This window comes from Marmota marmota, unplaced genomic scaffold (genome assembly GCF_001458135.2).
Source record: "Marmota marmota marmota unplaced genomic scaffold, marMar, whole genome shotgun sequence".
In the NCBI taxonomy this organism is placed as follows: domain Eukaryota; kingdom Metazoa; phylum Chordata; class Mammalia; order Rodentia; family Sciuridae; genus Marmota; species Marmota marmota.
In genome coordinates this window covers 12,987,613-13,003,913 of record NW_026000082.1, presented here as the reverse complement: position 1 = coordinate 13,003,913, position 16,301 = coordinate 12,987,613, and the positions used below count along the sequence as shown (strand labels likewise).

The window sequence follows — 16,301 nt, the reverse complement described above, 5'->3', positions numbered from 1 at the left end:
TGAATGATAGTGCTATAATGGAGATACTGTTCTGACCTCATGGAATTTAAAGATTAAGAACGATAGTGAAGGCTGGGGTTTTAGCTCAGTGGTAAAGCATTTGTGGCACACTGGGTTTGATCCTCAGCACCACATAGAAATAAATAAATAAAATATAGGCATTATGTCCACTTACAACTAAAAAAATATTAAAAAAAAAAAAAAAAAACAATGGGGCTGGGGATGTGGCTCAAGCGGTAGTGCGCTCACCTGGCATGCATGCGGCCCGGGTTCAATCTTCAGCACCACATACAAACAAAGATGTTGTGTCCGCCAAAAACTAAAAAATAAATGAAAAATTTAAAAAAAAGAAAGATTACAGATCAGTATAAAAACAAACAAACCTATAGTGAGTCCCATTTGTTGAATAAAAGATCCTAAGTAGGGTCACTGCTATTTATCAAACATTTCAGTGCCTAATCTTTATTCACCCCAAATTTCATTATATAAGACATTATTTTTAGTACCCATTATCCCTAGAGAAACAGAGTATTTTTCTTTACATTCATTCATTTATTTTTTTTCCACATTTTTGTTTGCACATTATAATTGTACATATTGATGGAATTTGTTGTTACATATTCATAATGCACATGCATAACAATATAATTTGGGCAGTATCACTCCCCAGCAGTTCCCCACTCCTTCCATGTTCATTTATTTATTTTAAAACATGGAGTCTTTTTGTGTTGCCAGGCAGGCCTCAAACTCCTGAACTAAAAAAAATTCTCCTGCCTCAGCCTCTTAAATAGCTGAGATTATAAGCATGTGCTACTATGCCCAGCAAAATGGCAGCGTTAAACAGAATATGTGTGTGTTTGTGTATACTGTGTGTGTATACACACAAATATAAATATATTTTTATTTTTTATTTATTTTTAAATCTTTTTTTTAGTTGTAGATGGACACAATATCTTTATTTATTTATGTTTATGTGGTGCTGAGGATCAAACCTAGTGCCTTGCATGTGTGAAGCAGGCACTCTACTGAGCTACACCCCAGCCCTATAAATATATTTTTCAAAAGAGTGTTGTGTGTGTGTGATGTGAATGGTGTGAATGTGGTGCTGGGATGGCTCATACATATTAGGTAAGCACCCTAACCCTAAGCTCCACTCCGAGCCTCAGATGCAACATTTAGGTCAGGTTTCATATCATTCTTTGTTTGTTTGTTACTAGGGATTGAACCCAGGGGCAGGCACTTAACCACAAAGCCACATCCCCTGCCCTTTTTATTTACAGACAGGGTCTCACTAAATTGATTAGGGCCTTGAGATTGACTTTGAATTTGTGGTCCTCCTGCCTCAGCCTCTGAGCAATATCACACCCAGCCATATTCTTATTTCTTGAAGGTTGTAATATAATTACCTCGAGGTGTGGTGGCAAACCTGTGTAATCCTAGCTACTTGGGAGGCTGAAGCAGGAGGATCACAAGTTTGAAGCCAGTCTCAGTAACTTAGTAAGACCTTGTCTCTAAAAAATCAAAAGGACTGGGATTTGGCTCAGTGGTAAAGTATGGGGGTGGGAGATCTACATGAGTTTGCATATGGAATGGCCCCAAAGGCTCATGTGTTCCCTAATGCAGCAGTCTTCAGAGATGGGGCTTTTGGGAGGTGACTAGGTCATGAGGGCTCTGACCTCATCAATGGATTAATAATTTGAATAGATTATTGGGAGGTAGTAGAAACTGTAGAAGATGGGATGTAATCACATACTGTCTGCTTCCTGGCTATCATGAGCTGAGCATCTTTTCTCTGCCAAGCATTTCCACCATGTCGTTATGCCTTACCGCAGGCCCAAGTAATAAAGCCAGCTGACCATGGACTGAAACCTCTAAAACTGTGAGCCAAAATAAAACTTAACTCTTTTAGTATTGTTTTTGTCAAGTATTTTAGTCTCAGCCACAAAAAGGTGACTCATACAATGAGCTTAAGAGCAGATAACACCAAAAGGAAAAATCAGTGAAACTGAAGATATAACAATAGAGATGGTCCAAACATAAAGTTGGAATACATAAAAGAAGTATTTTAGACCTCAGTGACCCTTGGTACAACATCAAGTGTCCTAAGTGTAATTTGAGTCTGACTAGTGGAAAGAGGGAGAACAGAAAAAGATTGGAAAACGATAGTAGCAAATACTCCAAATTTGATTGAAACTAAAACCACATATTGAAGAAACTCAACAAAGGCCAAGTAGAGTAAATTGTAATAAAATTATAACAAAGCTCATTAGAATCAAATTACCGAGAATGGTAATGGAAAGAAAACATTAAAAGGAGTCAGTAAAAAGTCATGTTATATGCCATGCACAAAAGTATCTTGAAATGAGTGAATGAACATAATAACATCAAAATGGATGAGATGATGTGATAAAAGAGGGAAATTTGTAACATTAAAAGTCTATATATGGGAACGGAAATGTATAGTTCAATAGTAGAGAGCCTATCTAGCATGTATGAGGCCCTGGATTAGATCCCAAGCACTGAAACAATAACAAAAATACAAAATGTCTACATAAGAAAAGAAGAAACGTCTCAAATCAGTGACTTCAACTTCTACCTCAAGAAGCCAAAGAAAAAGGGGGGTAGAGTGGGGATAGAGCTCAGTTGGTAGAGTGCTTGCCTTGCATGTACAAGGCCCTGGGTTCAATCCCCAGAACCACAAAAAAGAAAAGAAAAAAAAAAGCCAAAAAAATGAGTCAGGACTATAATCCCAGTGGCTCAGGAGGCTGAGGCAGGAGAATAGGCCCTAAACAACTTAATGATACCCTGTCTCAAAATAAAAAAAGGGCTGAGGATGTGGTTCAGTGGTAAAACACTCCTGGGTTCAATCCTTGATGCCAAAAAATGGGGGGGAGGGGGAGAAATTTAAATTTAAAGACATCATAAACAGAGAAAGAAATAACAAGAATCAAAAAAGAGGGCTGAGGTTGTGGCTCTGCCATAGAGTGCACGTCTAGCATGTGTGAGGTCCTGGGTTTGATCCTTAGCACCACATAAAGATAAATAAATAAAATAATGGTATTGTGTTTACAACTAAAAAATAAAAAAGGAAGAACAAATTTGGCTTATGTTATCAGACATATATTAACCTGTAGTAATCAAGATAGTGTCAGGCCAGGTGCTGGGGTGCATGCCTATAATCCCAGCAGCTTGGGAGGCTGAGGGAGGAGGATCTTGAATTCAAAGCCAGCCTTAGCAGTTTAACAAGGCCCTAAGCAAGTCAGCAAGACCCTGCTGATAAATAAAATACAAAAAAGGGCTGGTGATGTGGCTCAGGGATTGAGTACCCCTAGGTTCAATCCCTGGTACCCCCCCCGCCCCAAAGTGTTGAGGCATAAAAATAGATAAAAGTAGGACATGCCTGGTGGTGACTGGGGAGGCTGAGGCAGGAGGATGGCAAGTTTGAGGTCAACCTCAGCAATTTAACGAGGCCCTAAGCAACATAGTGAGATCTGGTCTCAAATAAAAACACCTGGGGGCCTGGGTTGTACTCAGTGGTAGAGTGATTGCCTTGCATGCGTGAGGTCCTGGGTTAGATCCTTAGCACCACGTAAAAATAAACCAATAAATAAAAATAAAGATTGTGGCCATCTGCAACTAAACAACAACAACAACAACAACCAGTGAGGCCCTAAGTGACTCAGGGAGACCCTGTCTCTAAATAAAAATGCTAAAAAGGGCTGGTGATGTGGCTCAGTGGTTAAGTGCCCCTGTATTCACTCCCTAGTACAAAAAAAAAAAAAAAAAAAAAAAATTAAAGCACTAGAATAAAGCATGGTGGTACATGCCTACAATACCAGTAATTTGGGAAGCTGAGGCAGGAGGATCAAAAGTTTCAAGGCCCGGGCTGGGGATGTTGCTCAAGTGGTAGCATGTGTGAGGCACTGGGTTCAATTCTTAGCACCACATAAAAATAAAATAAAGACATTGTGTCCACCTAAAACTAAAAAATAAATATTAAAAAAAAAAGTTCCAAGGCCCATCTTGGCTACCTAGTAAGACCTTGTCTCCAAATAAAATAAAAAGGACTAATGATGTAGCTTGGAGGTAGAATGCTCCATCCTTAGTACCACAAAAAGTAAAAGTTAGTCACTATGGGTCTGGATCCCGCCATTATTTGAATGTTTATAGGCTTACTTTCCTAGATCAGGAGCCCTAGCTTTCTGTGCTACACAGGTGCTGAAAAAACCATAGTGTCGTGATGGGGCAAAATTGCGACATATGCAGTAGAGGGGAGAAATAGAGAATGTCTACGAGCTTCTGCCCCTTTCGATGCTTTATTCCCTCAAGTTACTCAATACAATTTCACTCTGGATTCTTAATCAAGAAAACAAAAATTCTTAATGCTGGGCACTGCAATAGATATAATCAATTCACAGCAAACAATTCTAGATTAATTAATTCACAGCAAACAATTGTAGATTAATTCTAAGCACTGCAAGCACACTTAATCATGACAGGCTAATGACAGACATTCTCTCTGTCAAAAGTCAAAAGTCAAAAGGTCAAAAGTCTCAAGCTTTAGGCTTTAAGTCCACTAGATACACACACTCAATCAGACCGAGGAGATCAGGTCCAGAACCAAGGCAGGCTTTTCCTGGCGTGGAGGGACAAAGGGTTGAGGAGAGGGTCCTAGGGAGAAGTTGTGGTTCTCACCAAGGTCCAGAGGAGGTGGTAGAATTTGAGAGCAGTGAGGATCACACAGAGGATCAGGAAACGATGATAAGTGATGGGATGTCAGGCTCTCCAGTCGAGTGCATCCTTGTTTTGGCTGGCTAAATCCCTGTTCATTTGCTCTATTATTTATACTAAATTTTGGGACTTTGACCCCCCTTTCAATCCTTATCAGCTACCATGGGATTTCTCCATGACATCATTTACCCTGGTGTCAGAAACATCTGGTCTTGTGATCTCCACCCTGATCTTGCCTTTCTCACAGCCTGCCAGAGGCCTCACTCTATTTATCAGGGTGAGGGGAAGTTTGAGACTGTACTGGAGGGATCTGTTGGATGTGCCTGGTGAAACTGGAGGTTTCAAACAGGAGTTTTTAAAATAGAATTGCTTAGGCTCAGGCTTAAGGCCATCCTCACACATAGGGAGAACACTAAGCACCCTGAAAGCCAGGAAATGGTAAAGGTCTATGTGTATATCAATGTGCCACTAGCCCTGCAAGTTCACAGCTTATGTGGTGAAAACTGGGATAATAATCAGGAGAGAACCCCAACTCCATTTGTTGTGTTCCTACATGAGAGAAGCTGTGGTTTTTAGGGTCCTCAGTTTTTGTTTCTCCTGAGGGTTTTTTTGTTTGGTTGGTTTTTTGTTTGTTTTTGGTAGCAGTGTTTATCCACTGATCCATATCCCCAGCCCTTTTTTATATTTTTTATTTAGAGACGGGATCTCACCAGTTTCTTAGGGTCTCATTAAGTTGCTGAGGCTGGCTTTGAACTCTGATTCTCATACCTATACCTCCTGAGCTTTTTAAATGTAGATGAAGTAGTATCTCAAATCCAGAACCCAAATTTGAAATCTAGAATTCCTGCATAGCTCTTCAAAGGTCAATCTGTTCACGTTTCCAAAGCCAGGGTTCCTGTTGTGATGGGCAAAAGGTGCGACTTATCCAGTCCATGGGGAGAAATAAAGAATGTCCACATGCTTCTGCCCTTTTCAACGCTTTATTCATTCAGATCATTCAATACAATTTTACTCTATAGGTTCTTAATCAAGAAAATGACAATCCTTAATGCTAGGCATTACAATAAACATAATCAATTCACAGCAAAAACTTCTAGATTAATCAATTCACTGCAGACAATTCTAGATTAATTAATTCTAAGCACTGCAAACACACCTAATCTGACAGGCTAATGACAGACATTCCCTCTGTGTGCTAAGCTCAAGTTCAGTTCAAAAGTCTCAAGCCTTAGGCTTTTAAGTCCAGCAGATGCACACTCACTCAGACTCACTCAGAGGTGATTGGGTCTGGGACCAAGGCAGACTTCTCCTGGGGTAGAGTTGACAGCTGGCTGAGGAGAGGGTCTTAGATAGAAGTTTCCATTCTCACCAGGGTCAAGATGTGGCTATAGAGTTTGAGAGTGGTGAGGAATATGCAGAGGATTAGCAAATGATGATGTCATCATCCAGGTCCTCATCAAGCTCTCCAGCTTGTGTGCATCAGTATAGGTTGACTGAATGTTTGTTCCTTTGCTCTGTTATTTATACTAAATTTGGGGGCTTCTGACCCCCCCCCCCTTTTAATCTTTATCAGCTTCCGTCATTTACCCTGAGGTTAAAATATCTGGTCTGGTGGTCCCCACCCTGATCTTTTGTCCTTTCCTTTTTATCAGGTGAGGACAGCCTGCCAGAGGCTTCACTCTGAGTTTATCAGGGTGGGGGGAGTGACTTGTTTGTGCCTGAGGGCAATACTGGTGGGCTCCTCGGTTTGGTGTGCCTAGTGGGATTGCAGGTTTCAAACTGGAGTTTTTAAAAAGTTTATAAAGAATCGCTTAGGCTCAGGCCTAAGGCCATCCTCACAGTTTCCTGTTCACAGTAAATGACAATAAAATAGAATAGATAGTAAAATGACCAGGCAGTCAGGATAATGGGCCCCATTTTAGGAGTACCTTTAAGGCTTATTTCAAATGTAAAAAACCTGGAGGCTGACTCTTGGGAACACCTTCAACCAAATCCTTTGTCCCAGGGATGAACCCAGATGGAAGTTACTGGAAGGAGGATGGTCACAGATAGGATGGAAGAGAACCCAGATGGTGGCCAGGATGCTTTTTTCAATACCTATTTTAAATAAATTTTGGTCCATGCTCTGCCCAAAACCATATATAAACTCCTAAGCTGGCACACCAACATGAGTTTTTCTGCTATCATCCCCCCTCTCTCATGGTAGGAATTTATCTCTTCTTACTTAAAATCCTACTCTGTTTACTCTTTAAAAACAAGGGGTGGGGGGCTGGGGATGTGGCTCAAGTGGTAGTGCGCTTGCCTGGCATGCATGAGGCAGTGGGTTCCCTCAGCACCACATAAAAATGAAATAAAGATATTAAAAAAAAAAAATGAGGTGGGGGCTGGGGTTGTGGATCAATGCACTTGCCTCCATTGTGTGAGGCACTGGGTTCAATACTCAGCATCGCATATAAATAAATGAATAAAATAAAAGTCCATCAACATCTAAAAACAAAACAAAAAAAGTAAAAGTAAAATAAATACATAATAAAAATGGCTGGGGTTGTGTAGTTCAGTGGTATAGTGCTCCTGGGTTTAATCCCCAATACCCCCCCCCCACACACACACACAGTATGCTAAATTTAAGGAAAAACATGTCAATTGATGCATTAGAATTGAGAATCTAGGAAAATGCCATAATTCTGTGGTCAGTTTATTTTCAACAAGGCTACGGAAACATTTCGGTGGGAAAAGAGCAGGCTTTTCAACAAATGAACTCCAAGTGGATTATAAACCCACCAGTAAGAGCTAAATATATAAAACTTTGTGAAGGAAACATAACTATGAAACTTCATTTAAAAGAAAATTTAGGCCAGCCCGGTGTGGTGGCACACCCTTAATACCAGCAGTTTGGGAGACTGAGGCAGGAGGATCAGGAGTTCAAAACCAGCCTTAGCAAAAGCAAGGTGTTAAGCAACTCAGAGAGACCCTGTCTTTAAATAAAATACAAAATAGGGCTGGGGTTTTGGTTCAGTGGTCAAGTAGCCCTGAGTTCAATCTCTGGTACCCCCCACCAAAAAAAAAAAAAAAGTTATACCAGGCACAGTGGCACATGCCTATAATCCTAGTGGCTTGGGAGGCTGGGGGAGGAGGATAGCAAGTTCAAAGCCAGCCTCAGCAATTTAGCAAGACCTTGTCTCAAAATAAAAACTAAAAAGAAGGGCTGGAGATGTATCTCAGTGGTTAAGCACCCCTGGGTTCAATCCCTGGCACCAGAAAAACAGTTTAAAAAGTGCATATACAGGGAGGGGGCGGGTTGTGGCTCAGAGGTAGAGCGCTTGCCTAGTACATATGAGGGGCTGGGTTGGATCCTCAGCACCACATAAAAATAAATAAATAAAATGAAGGTATTGTGTCCAACTACAACTAAAAATAAATATATTTTTTAAAAAGTGCATATATAGGGCTGGGGATGTGGCTCAAGCGGTAGCGCGCTCGCCTGGCATGCGTGCGGCACGGGTTCGATCCTCAGCACCACATACAAACAAAGATGTGGTGTCTGCTGAAAACTAGAAAATAAATATTAAAATTCTCTCTCTAAAAAAAAAAAGTGCATATATAAATATGTAACAGCAAATCACACCAATATGTATGCACCAATAAAAAAATGGAAGAAAGAAAAAAAAAACAGAACAAAACTTTACAACCTTGAATTAAGTAATGGATTCTTAGGACATCAGAAATACAAGTAACAAAAAAAAATTAACAAAACAAAAACCACCTAGATTGTTTGGATTTAATAAAAAATTTTAGGTCACTGTGATGCAAAGCAGACTAAAACATTTGTCTTCAACTGAAAACACTTTCAGTTACAGCATCCAGTTGCATTTTTCCCCTTATTTGGAGACTCTCTGAGAGAAGGGGTTATGTTCACATAACACAATCTTATAAGAAAGAATAATACAGTATGGCTTAGAATACAATTTAATTAATTGGCATTCCTATGCTTCTATTTTCCCCCACTCTTCTTCTTCTTCTTTTTCTTCTTCTTCTTCTTCTTCTTCTTCTTCTTCTTCATCATCATCATCATCATCATCATCATCATTATTTTAGCACTGGAGTTAGAACCCAGGGGTCTTTACTACTGAGCTATATCCCCAGGCCTTTTAATTTTTTTTTATTTTGAGACAGGGACTCACTAAATTGTTGAGGCTGGTCTCAAATTTGTAATCCTCCTGTCTCAACTTTCTGAGTTGGTGGGATTACAGGTATATACCACCAGGTTGATCTCCCACTTCCATTATTAAGCTGTGTAAGTTACCATTTGTGAATTAAAAAAAAAAAATTAGCACTAGGCATTGTGGCCTATAATTTCAGCTACACAGGAAGCTAAGGCAGGAGGATCACAAATTCAAGGTTAGCCTGGGCAATTTAGCAAGACCTTGGCTCAAAATAAAAAATAAGAAAGGGCTGTGAGTGTTCAATGACAAAGTGCACCCTGAGTTCAATCTCCAATACTGAGAAAAAAAATTTTAGTAATACTTTTCTTACTTATGATTTTGGGTAAGACAGATATCCAAGAAAGATAAGACTTGTAATTTTTGTTCTTTTTATTTTCTTTTCCAGATTGTCTGTGTCTTGAGACTAAGATAAAAAAGACTTTGGATTTATTTATTTGTTGTATACTATTTATGTTTGGGCCTTTGACCATAGACATAGTATCATTATATATATATAGTGGTATTCGTTAAGCTGTATCATCATGTAATGGTCAATAATAAAACAGCTGAAATGGGAGCTGGGGGTGTGGCTCAGTTTTTGAGCCCTTGCCTAATGTGCAAGGAGTGAGATTACTGGATTCAATCCACCAAAAAAAAATCTAACTGTAAATGCAAAAAGATCCTAAGAACTTGTTTTTTGTGGGGTAATTTGTGTTTTTAATAAAGCTTTCTTGCCAGGCTTAGTGGCACCTTCCTATAATCCCAGTGGATAGGGAGATAAGGCAAAAGGATCACAAGTTCAAGGCCAGCCTCAGCACCTTATTGAAGCCCTAAGCAACTTAGTGAGACCCTGTCTCAAAATAAAAAATAAGCATGCCTGTAATGCCAGCAGCTCAGAAGGCGGAGGCAGAAGGATCACAAATTTGACTCCAGCCTCACAGTTCAGCAGGCCCTAAGTAACTTAGTGAGACTCTGTCTAAAAATAAAAAAAAAAATTTTTTAAAGGGCTGGAGATGTAGCTCAGTGGTAAAACGCCTCTGGGTTCAATCCTCAGTACCAAAAAATAAAATAGGTCTGGGGGTATGACTCAGTGGCTAAATGCCCCTAGATTCAATTCCCAGTATCAAAAAAAAGTTTTCTCTTGTTTTCTTTCAGCTTCAAGGTATTGCAGCATGCTGATTGAAGAAGGAGGGCTGCAGCATTTATACAACATCAAAGAACATGAACAGACTGATCCCCATGTTCAACAGATTGCTGTGGCCATTCTGGACAGCTTAGAAAAACACATTGTGCGCCATGGGAGGCCACCTCCCTGTAAAAAGCAGCCTCAGGCTAGACTAAATTAATATCCATAGATTATTGGATCACTGAACCACAGGAATTTGTGATTGGTTCATTTGGAATATCTTACCCTCTGTGGTGTTTTGGGGGGGTTCTGTGACAAGATTCATAAGATCAGTTTGGGATTGATAATGTACACTACTGCCCATGTGAACAGTCTCTAATTTGTCTTGTGATTTTTAACTAATGAGGCAAGAAAGGTCTCTTCCTTCATCATTGCCTTTTAGGAAATTTTCCACATTTTTCAGTGTTTGAACTTACCTGTGCTTGAGATTCTAAAGTTTTATGATAAAGTTTGCACGAACCCTTAGGCCAGATTCTTCTGATCTCAGCGTCCCTTCCAATCAATTTGCAGCTTCCCATGAGCTGTTAACTTGATTTCTGGCACTGCTTCACTTGTAAATTTTATACTGCTTCTGTACAAAATGCCTTTATTCTCTGTGTATCTTTTACAAGATGTCCTTCTTAGTATGAAAGAATGGAAATCTAAGTTGTCTCCTTGTGGAAGTTACTCACTGTAACCTGGATGGCTAACAGAAAAATATTTTTAGAGGGCTGGGGATGTATCTCAGTGGTAGAGCGCTTGCCCAGCATGTGTAAGGCCCTGTGTTCAATTCCTAGTACTACAAAGACAAAGAGAAAGAAAAAGAAAAGAAGAAGAAGAAAAGAAAGAAAAATATATTAGGAAGAAAAACTACTAAAGAAGAATAGAGGTTAGGAATTGGGAATTGCTTTCATGGTATAGTTTTTTAAATGGGCCAGGCTATCCTTCTGGAGACCACCTGTCTTGAGGCAGTGAGCAGAAGCTGGTTTTCTGTATTTATGGCTGGAAGTATGGACTGCTACTTCCTGTACAGACTGCAGGTTACTCTCAACAAATATTTCCCCAAATTATCTCAGTATAAAATATTATAGCATTCTGTATTTAAGCCTGTATAATTCTCCATTATGTCATAATGTTGTGAAAATGTGAATTTTTTACAAATTGTCTCTGGTTCAAACTAGCCATTCTTTCCCCTCTATTTCAAAGTCATTTTTGTTCAGTGGAATAGTGACTACTTGTGGTATTGACTTACTCAGTTAAAATACAATTGACAACAGTAAATTTTGCCACAAAAAGTTTAATTTGGGCTGGGCGTATAACTCAGTGGTAGAGTGGTATTTAGTTTGTGCAAGGCCCTGGGTTTAATGCCCCCCAAAAGGTTAAATTTTCTTTTGTTCATATATATGTCTTCTTAATGTGTTCATGTTGGAGAAAAATGTCCATATCTCACTGCCAAAAATGCAAGAGAAGAATTAGTTATTGTTAAATGTTTAGATACAATGATTATAGTTGCTGTGGAGAAAAGGAAATATTTTTGATGGATTATTTTTTAGACAGTTGCCTTTTCCTTAAGATAGTTGACCCAGTATAGTAAAGAATCAATTATCATTTTATCAATAATTGCACTTGGGAGGCAGCAAGTTGCCTGGAAATGTAAATTCCATTTAAATTTTCACTTTGAGATAAGGTTCTTCTGTAATCTCAGATTACTACTTTTTTTTTTCATAGATGGACAAAATGTTTTCAGTAGAGATTTTAAATGGGATGTTTAAATTGCAGTATTTTTTCCAAAGGTATTTTAGCTTAGAAAGAAGCTGGTTTGATAATATGCTGGTAACATTTTTGACACACATATTTGACCCACTATCACAATAATCAGCTTTGAATTTTTTCAAGTTCCTTCATGGGAATGAAAACTGACTTTATTAAAAGAAAACAAATATTTAGAACCACTAAAAGCACATTAAATTGTGTTTTAATTCTAACTTAATTGGCTTAAAGGAATTTTTTTAGGTATAAAGTGAATTTTTAAAGTTTTCTTTCCTTTTTTCTCCTCCTCATTCTCATTTTTATTATTTTTTATTTTATACTGGGATTGAACCCATGGTTGTTTTTACCACTGAGGTACATCCCAGCTCTTTTTGTTTTTCACTTTTGAGACAGGATCTTGCTAATAAGTTGCTTAGGGCCTCTCTTAAAGTCCTGAGAATGGCCTGGACCTTGGGCCAAGGGATCCTACTGCCTCAGCTTCCCCAGTCACCAGAATTACAGGCATGCATCTCCATACTTTGTCTCCCTTTTTTCTCAGTGTCTAAGGCAAAATTTAGAAAATAGGATGGCCTGCAATAACTTGAAAGTTGCTAGCTCTGTTGACCATTTTCAGGTCTGTTTTGTGTACTGAAGGGAAATCCTGTCTGAGAAATTTGTCTTCAAATTTGTTTTACACTGTTCAAGGCAACTGTGTATGTTCCCTGTTAGACTATTGATAGGTTTTTATCTTTACAAATTGTTTTCAGAAATGGTTAAAAAATGTACAGAAAACAGTAAATCCCTTCTTTATTCAGAATAAATATGAAGACTCAAAAAATATTTAAAGTTAAAGTTAAATTTACTATTTTAGTAGTAGCCAGATCTGAGTCTTAAAAGCAAAACAAGCACATCTCAAATATATAAAAATTTTGGTGCCTTTCTGGTTGGGATGGTTCTTAAAATTTTGTATATAATTAAGGCATAGAATTAACTGTAAGATCTTGAATCTGGTTGAAATATAATGGATGTATATATTGAAATTATGAGGTATAACTGGAGTCTCTACAGTTAGTGTCTATGAGGCTTCTTTTTTGTAGCTGTAGACTAGAATGTACCAGTACTTGGTACCTTCAAAGGTTACCTTTTGGTGACGTAGAGGTGCTGTTTCAAGCACAGCTTAGACTAGAGTTAAACCACTCAAATCATTGGTGTGCTCAGATATTATTATACATCAGTAGATCAGTTTAGGAGCAACAGCAAGGTTTGGATCTACTAAAGGAAATGGAATTAGACCTTTTAGATTATAATGGTATGTGTGGGTATCATTGAGTAAGACAAGAAAGAAGTAGAACAAATTTTATTAGGGATCTTATTCTTTGTATCAAGTTGTGCTATAGTCTTTATATTCTAAAAAGCATTTCTTTTGGGTTGAGGGCATAGCTCAGGTCAGTAGTTGAACATGTGCTTGGCATGTGCAAGGCCTGGGGTTCAAACCCAAGCACCAAAAAGAAAAGAGTATTAGTTTTTTTTTTTTTTTTCTTTTTGTAGTTAAAAAAGAAGCATAAATCAAGTACTAATGGGGGTTAGTTTATTCTTCAACCATACATGCAATGGCTACTGATCTAGGTTGAGGATTTTTATAAAGCATATCAGACCCATAATTCCTGGAGTTGACCATAAATATTGCTGCTTGTCATCCCTGGGTGGATATGCCATTACTAGAAGGGGATTTCCCTAGGTGGGGGTAAATAAGGTTGCTATGGGAATTTGCTTTCCTGATCTCTTTTATTTTCAAACTTCTGAAGAATCAAAGATTCATATTTTAAACTATTAATCCTATTTGTCTAGTTTAGAAAGTTGCTCTTACAAATGAGTCCTTTTACATTGACCTGTTTTTCTCCTAGTCATTTTAGTTTTGCTGTGTTTTTAATTATGCTATTTATCAAAGTAGCACCGGGCCATCTTCCATCCTCTTTGAGCAAATCTTAATGAAAACATTTTATGCGCCAAATTGGGGTAAATTAATGAACCAAAAGTTTGGCTTAGTGTTTTTATTTATTTTTTGTTTTGTTTCATTGGGCTTAGTGTTTTAAAATGCATTACCCCCCCCCCCCAAAAAAAAAAAACCACTGTGTAGCGGTGCTCAAGGAACAGAGGTAGGAGAAATGTACTGTTTTATATATTTAAAAATGCACCCCACTCCTGCCCTCTCATGTATGTTTACATATTTGGTTTTTGTACAACATTAAAAGGGGTATAAACAGTATTATTTAATTGAAGGCATAAGTTAAAGACAGAGTCATATTGTCAGCTGATGTGGGCTTTTTCAGTTTTATCTGTTGTTATTTATTGGGGGACTTTGTACAGTTAGGGCTTCAAAATTGCTCTGAGACAGCTTTCAGATATGTTTGCAAACTTTTGGTTTCCCTCTTAAATCCACTGTAGCAGTTTTGAATGATTTTGTGAATAAGGGATGTTAGTCTTTACCATTTGCTGAGTGTTCACATTTTTAATTTTCAGTGTTAACTGTTTGTTTTAGGAATAATGTAAAATCAACGTTTGGTGATGAGAGTAGTAGTATGATAGGAAAATGCTGATTGGGCTTTAAATGAGTGATTGCGTTTTTTACTTAGTGTTTCATAGACTTTGCATGACATGGTATACTCCTAATTATGCATTCTTTCATTTCCAAATCAGTCTTAACCCAAGATACTTTTATGTTAACTGACTAGTGGCCTAAAAAAGAACTTATTCTGCTTGTTTGTCCCCTGCCCCACTCTTTTTTGGTAAGTTATACAAAGATTAATGCTGTTTCTTATTACTCTGAATGGAATAAGAGCTCTCTTGGACAGCATAGCCTAACTTTAAAGCCAGACAGGAAACTATTGTGATGGTAGCATATACCTGTGATCCCAGCTACTCTGAAGGTGAAACAGGAGGGTCATAAGTTCAAGGTCAACATCAGCAATTTAGCAAGATCCTGTCTCAAAGTGAAAAATAATGGGGATGTAGCCCCGTGGTAAAGAAACCGTGAATTCAATTCCCCATGCTGTGGGGAAAAAATTCAGAGCTGGGCATGGTGTACACTTTCATAATCCCAGCTATTCTGGAAGCTGAGGTGGGAGAATTAGCTTGAGCCTAGGAATTGGAGGCCAGCCTGGGCAACATAGTGACCCCTGTGTCAAAAAAATTTTTTTTCCCCAACAATTCAAAATTATGGAAAGTCAGAAATCTAGTTCATTAATAGTATGTGATTAATTTTGGCGTTACTATGGGTAAAATCGGGTTCTTGTGTATTTATTTAATCAGCTTTTGAAGCAAGTAACCACTTAACTAGTGAAAGCTGAGACACTTTATTGAGAGCATTTTTCCCTCTAAAAATAAGAGACTGTGAAGATCAATACTCAGATAATCTGCAACAATACAAGTTTTTTAAATACTTGATTTATATAGGATTCCCTTTATCAAATCCTCACTGACTTGTATGAGAAAAGCTATCTTTTGCTTGAATTCTGATGAAATAATTTAGCTCCTTTCAAAGGATATGAAAAATTGATTGGAATGTGTAATGTGTGTACATTTTAAAGACTCAATTATCTGGATTGGAGGCATTGTTTTCATTATGGCCAGATGAATGGGAATATTCTGTACATGAATCATGCTATATTTTAAATCAGGACATCACTTAAGTATTAATGTGTGTACAGATTTTTGTTTTGGATTTTTTTTGCCTAAATAAATGTTATAAATTTTATGTAAAGTGTGTCTTGTCTACTTTGCTTCTAGTCATTTGCTTTAAAATTTAATATTAATGCAACTGGGTGTGGTGGCTTACACCTATAATTCCAGCAGGTTAAGAGCTGAGGAATGAGGACCTCAAGTTCATGGCTGATTCAGAAAGTTAGGAAGGACCTAAGCAATTTAGTAAGAGCCTGTCTCAAAATAAAAGAATAAAAAGGACTGGGAATATGACTCAGCATCCTGAATTCAATCCCCAGTACCAACAAATAAATAAATAAAATAATATTAATGCAAGTTTTGGGTTCTGGGCTCCTTAGTGATCTACTTGCAGCAACTGCTTTGTGAAAAAGGCTATATAGTTTGTCAGGCATGGTGGTGCATGCCTCTAATCCCAGCAGTTAGAGATCAAGGACATTGTCTGACAAACCTGTCTGTCTATGGAGAGAGAATGTTTAAGTGCATTTAGTGAAAGGGATTACCAAAAACACAAAGTATTTGTGATTTTTGTTTCAGAACCTTCATTTATAGTTAAGTCTTAGGTAAATCGGTTTGCCTAAGTCACAGAACATTGATTGTAGCAACTCCAATTCTCATTTCCAATACAGTGGATCCCACCCCACCATTTTATAACAGGATAACCTGATATTTCTTAGATCTCTGACAGAATGTGATTAAGCGTCAAATGAATGCTACAGGAAAGAATAACGTACCAA

The 16,301-nt window shown here is 38.0% G+C and overlaps 1 protein-coding gene across 2 annotated transcripts in view; it reads left to right on the top strand.

Annotated features, from left to right (window-relative positions):
- Zyg11b (zyg-11 family member B, cell cycle regulator) overlaps positions 1-15,601 on the top strand; it is a 75,501-nt gene extending 59,900 nt beyond the window's left edge. For both annotated transcript variants that reach the window (XM_015484984.2, XM_048815359.1), the window contains exon 14: positions 10,089-15,601. In XM_015484984.2, coding sequence (XP_015340470.1) covers positions 10,089-10,279 — 191 coding nt within the window. In that variant the 3' untranslated portion in view covers positions 10,280-15,601. The remainder of the gene's footprint in view (positions 1-10,088) is intronic.
- Positions 15,602-16,301: the final 700 nt, after the last annotated feature.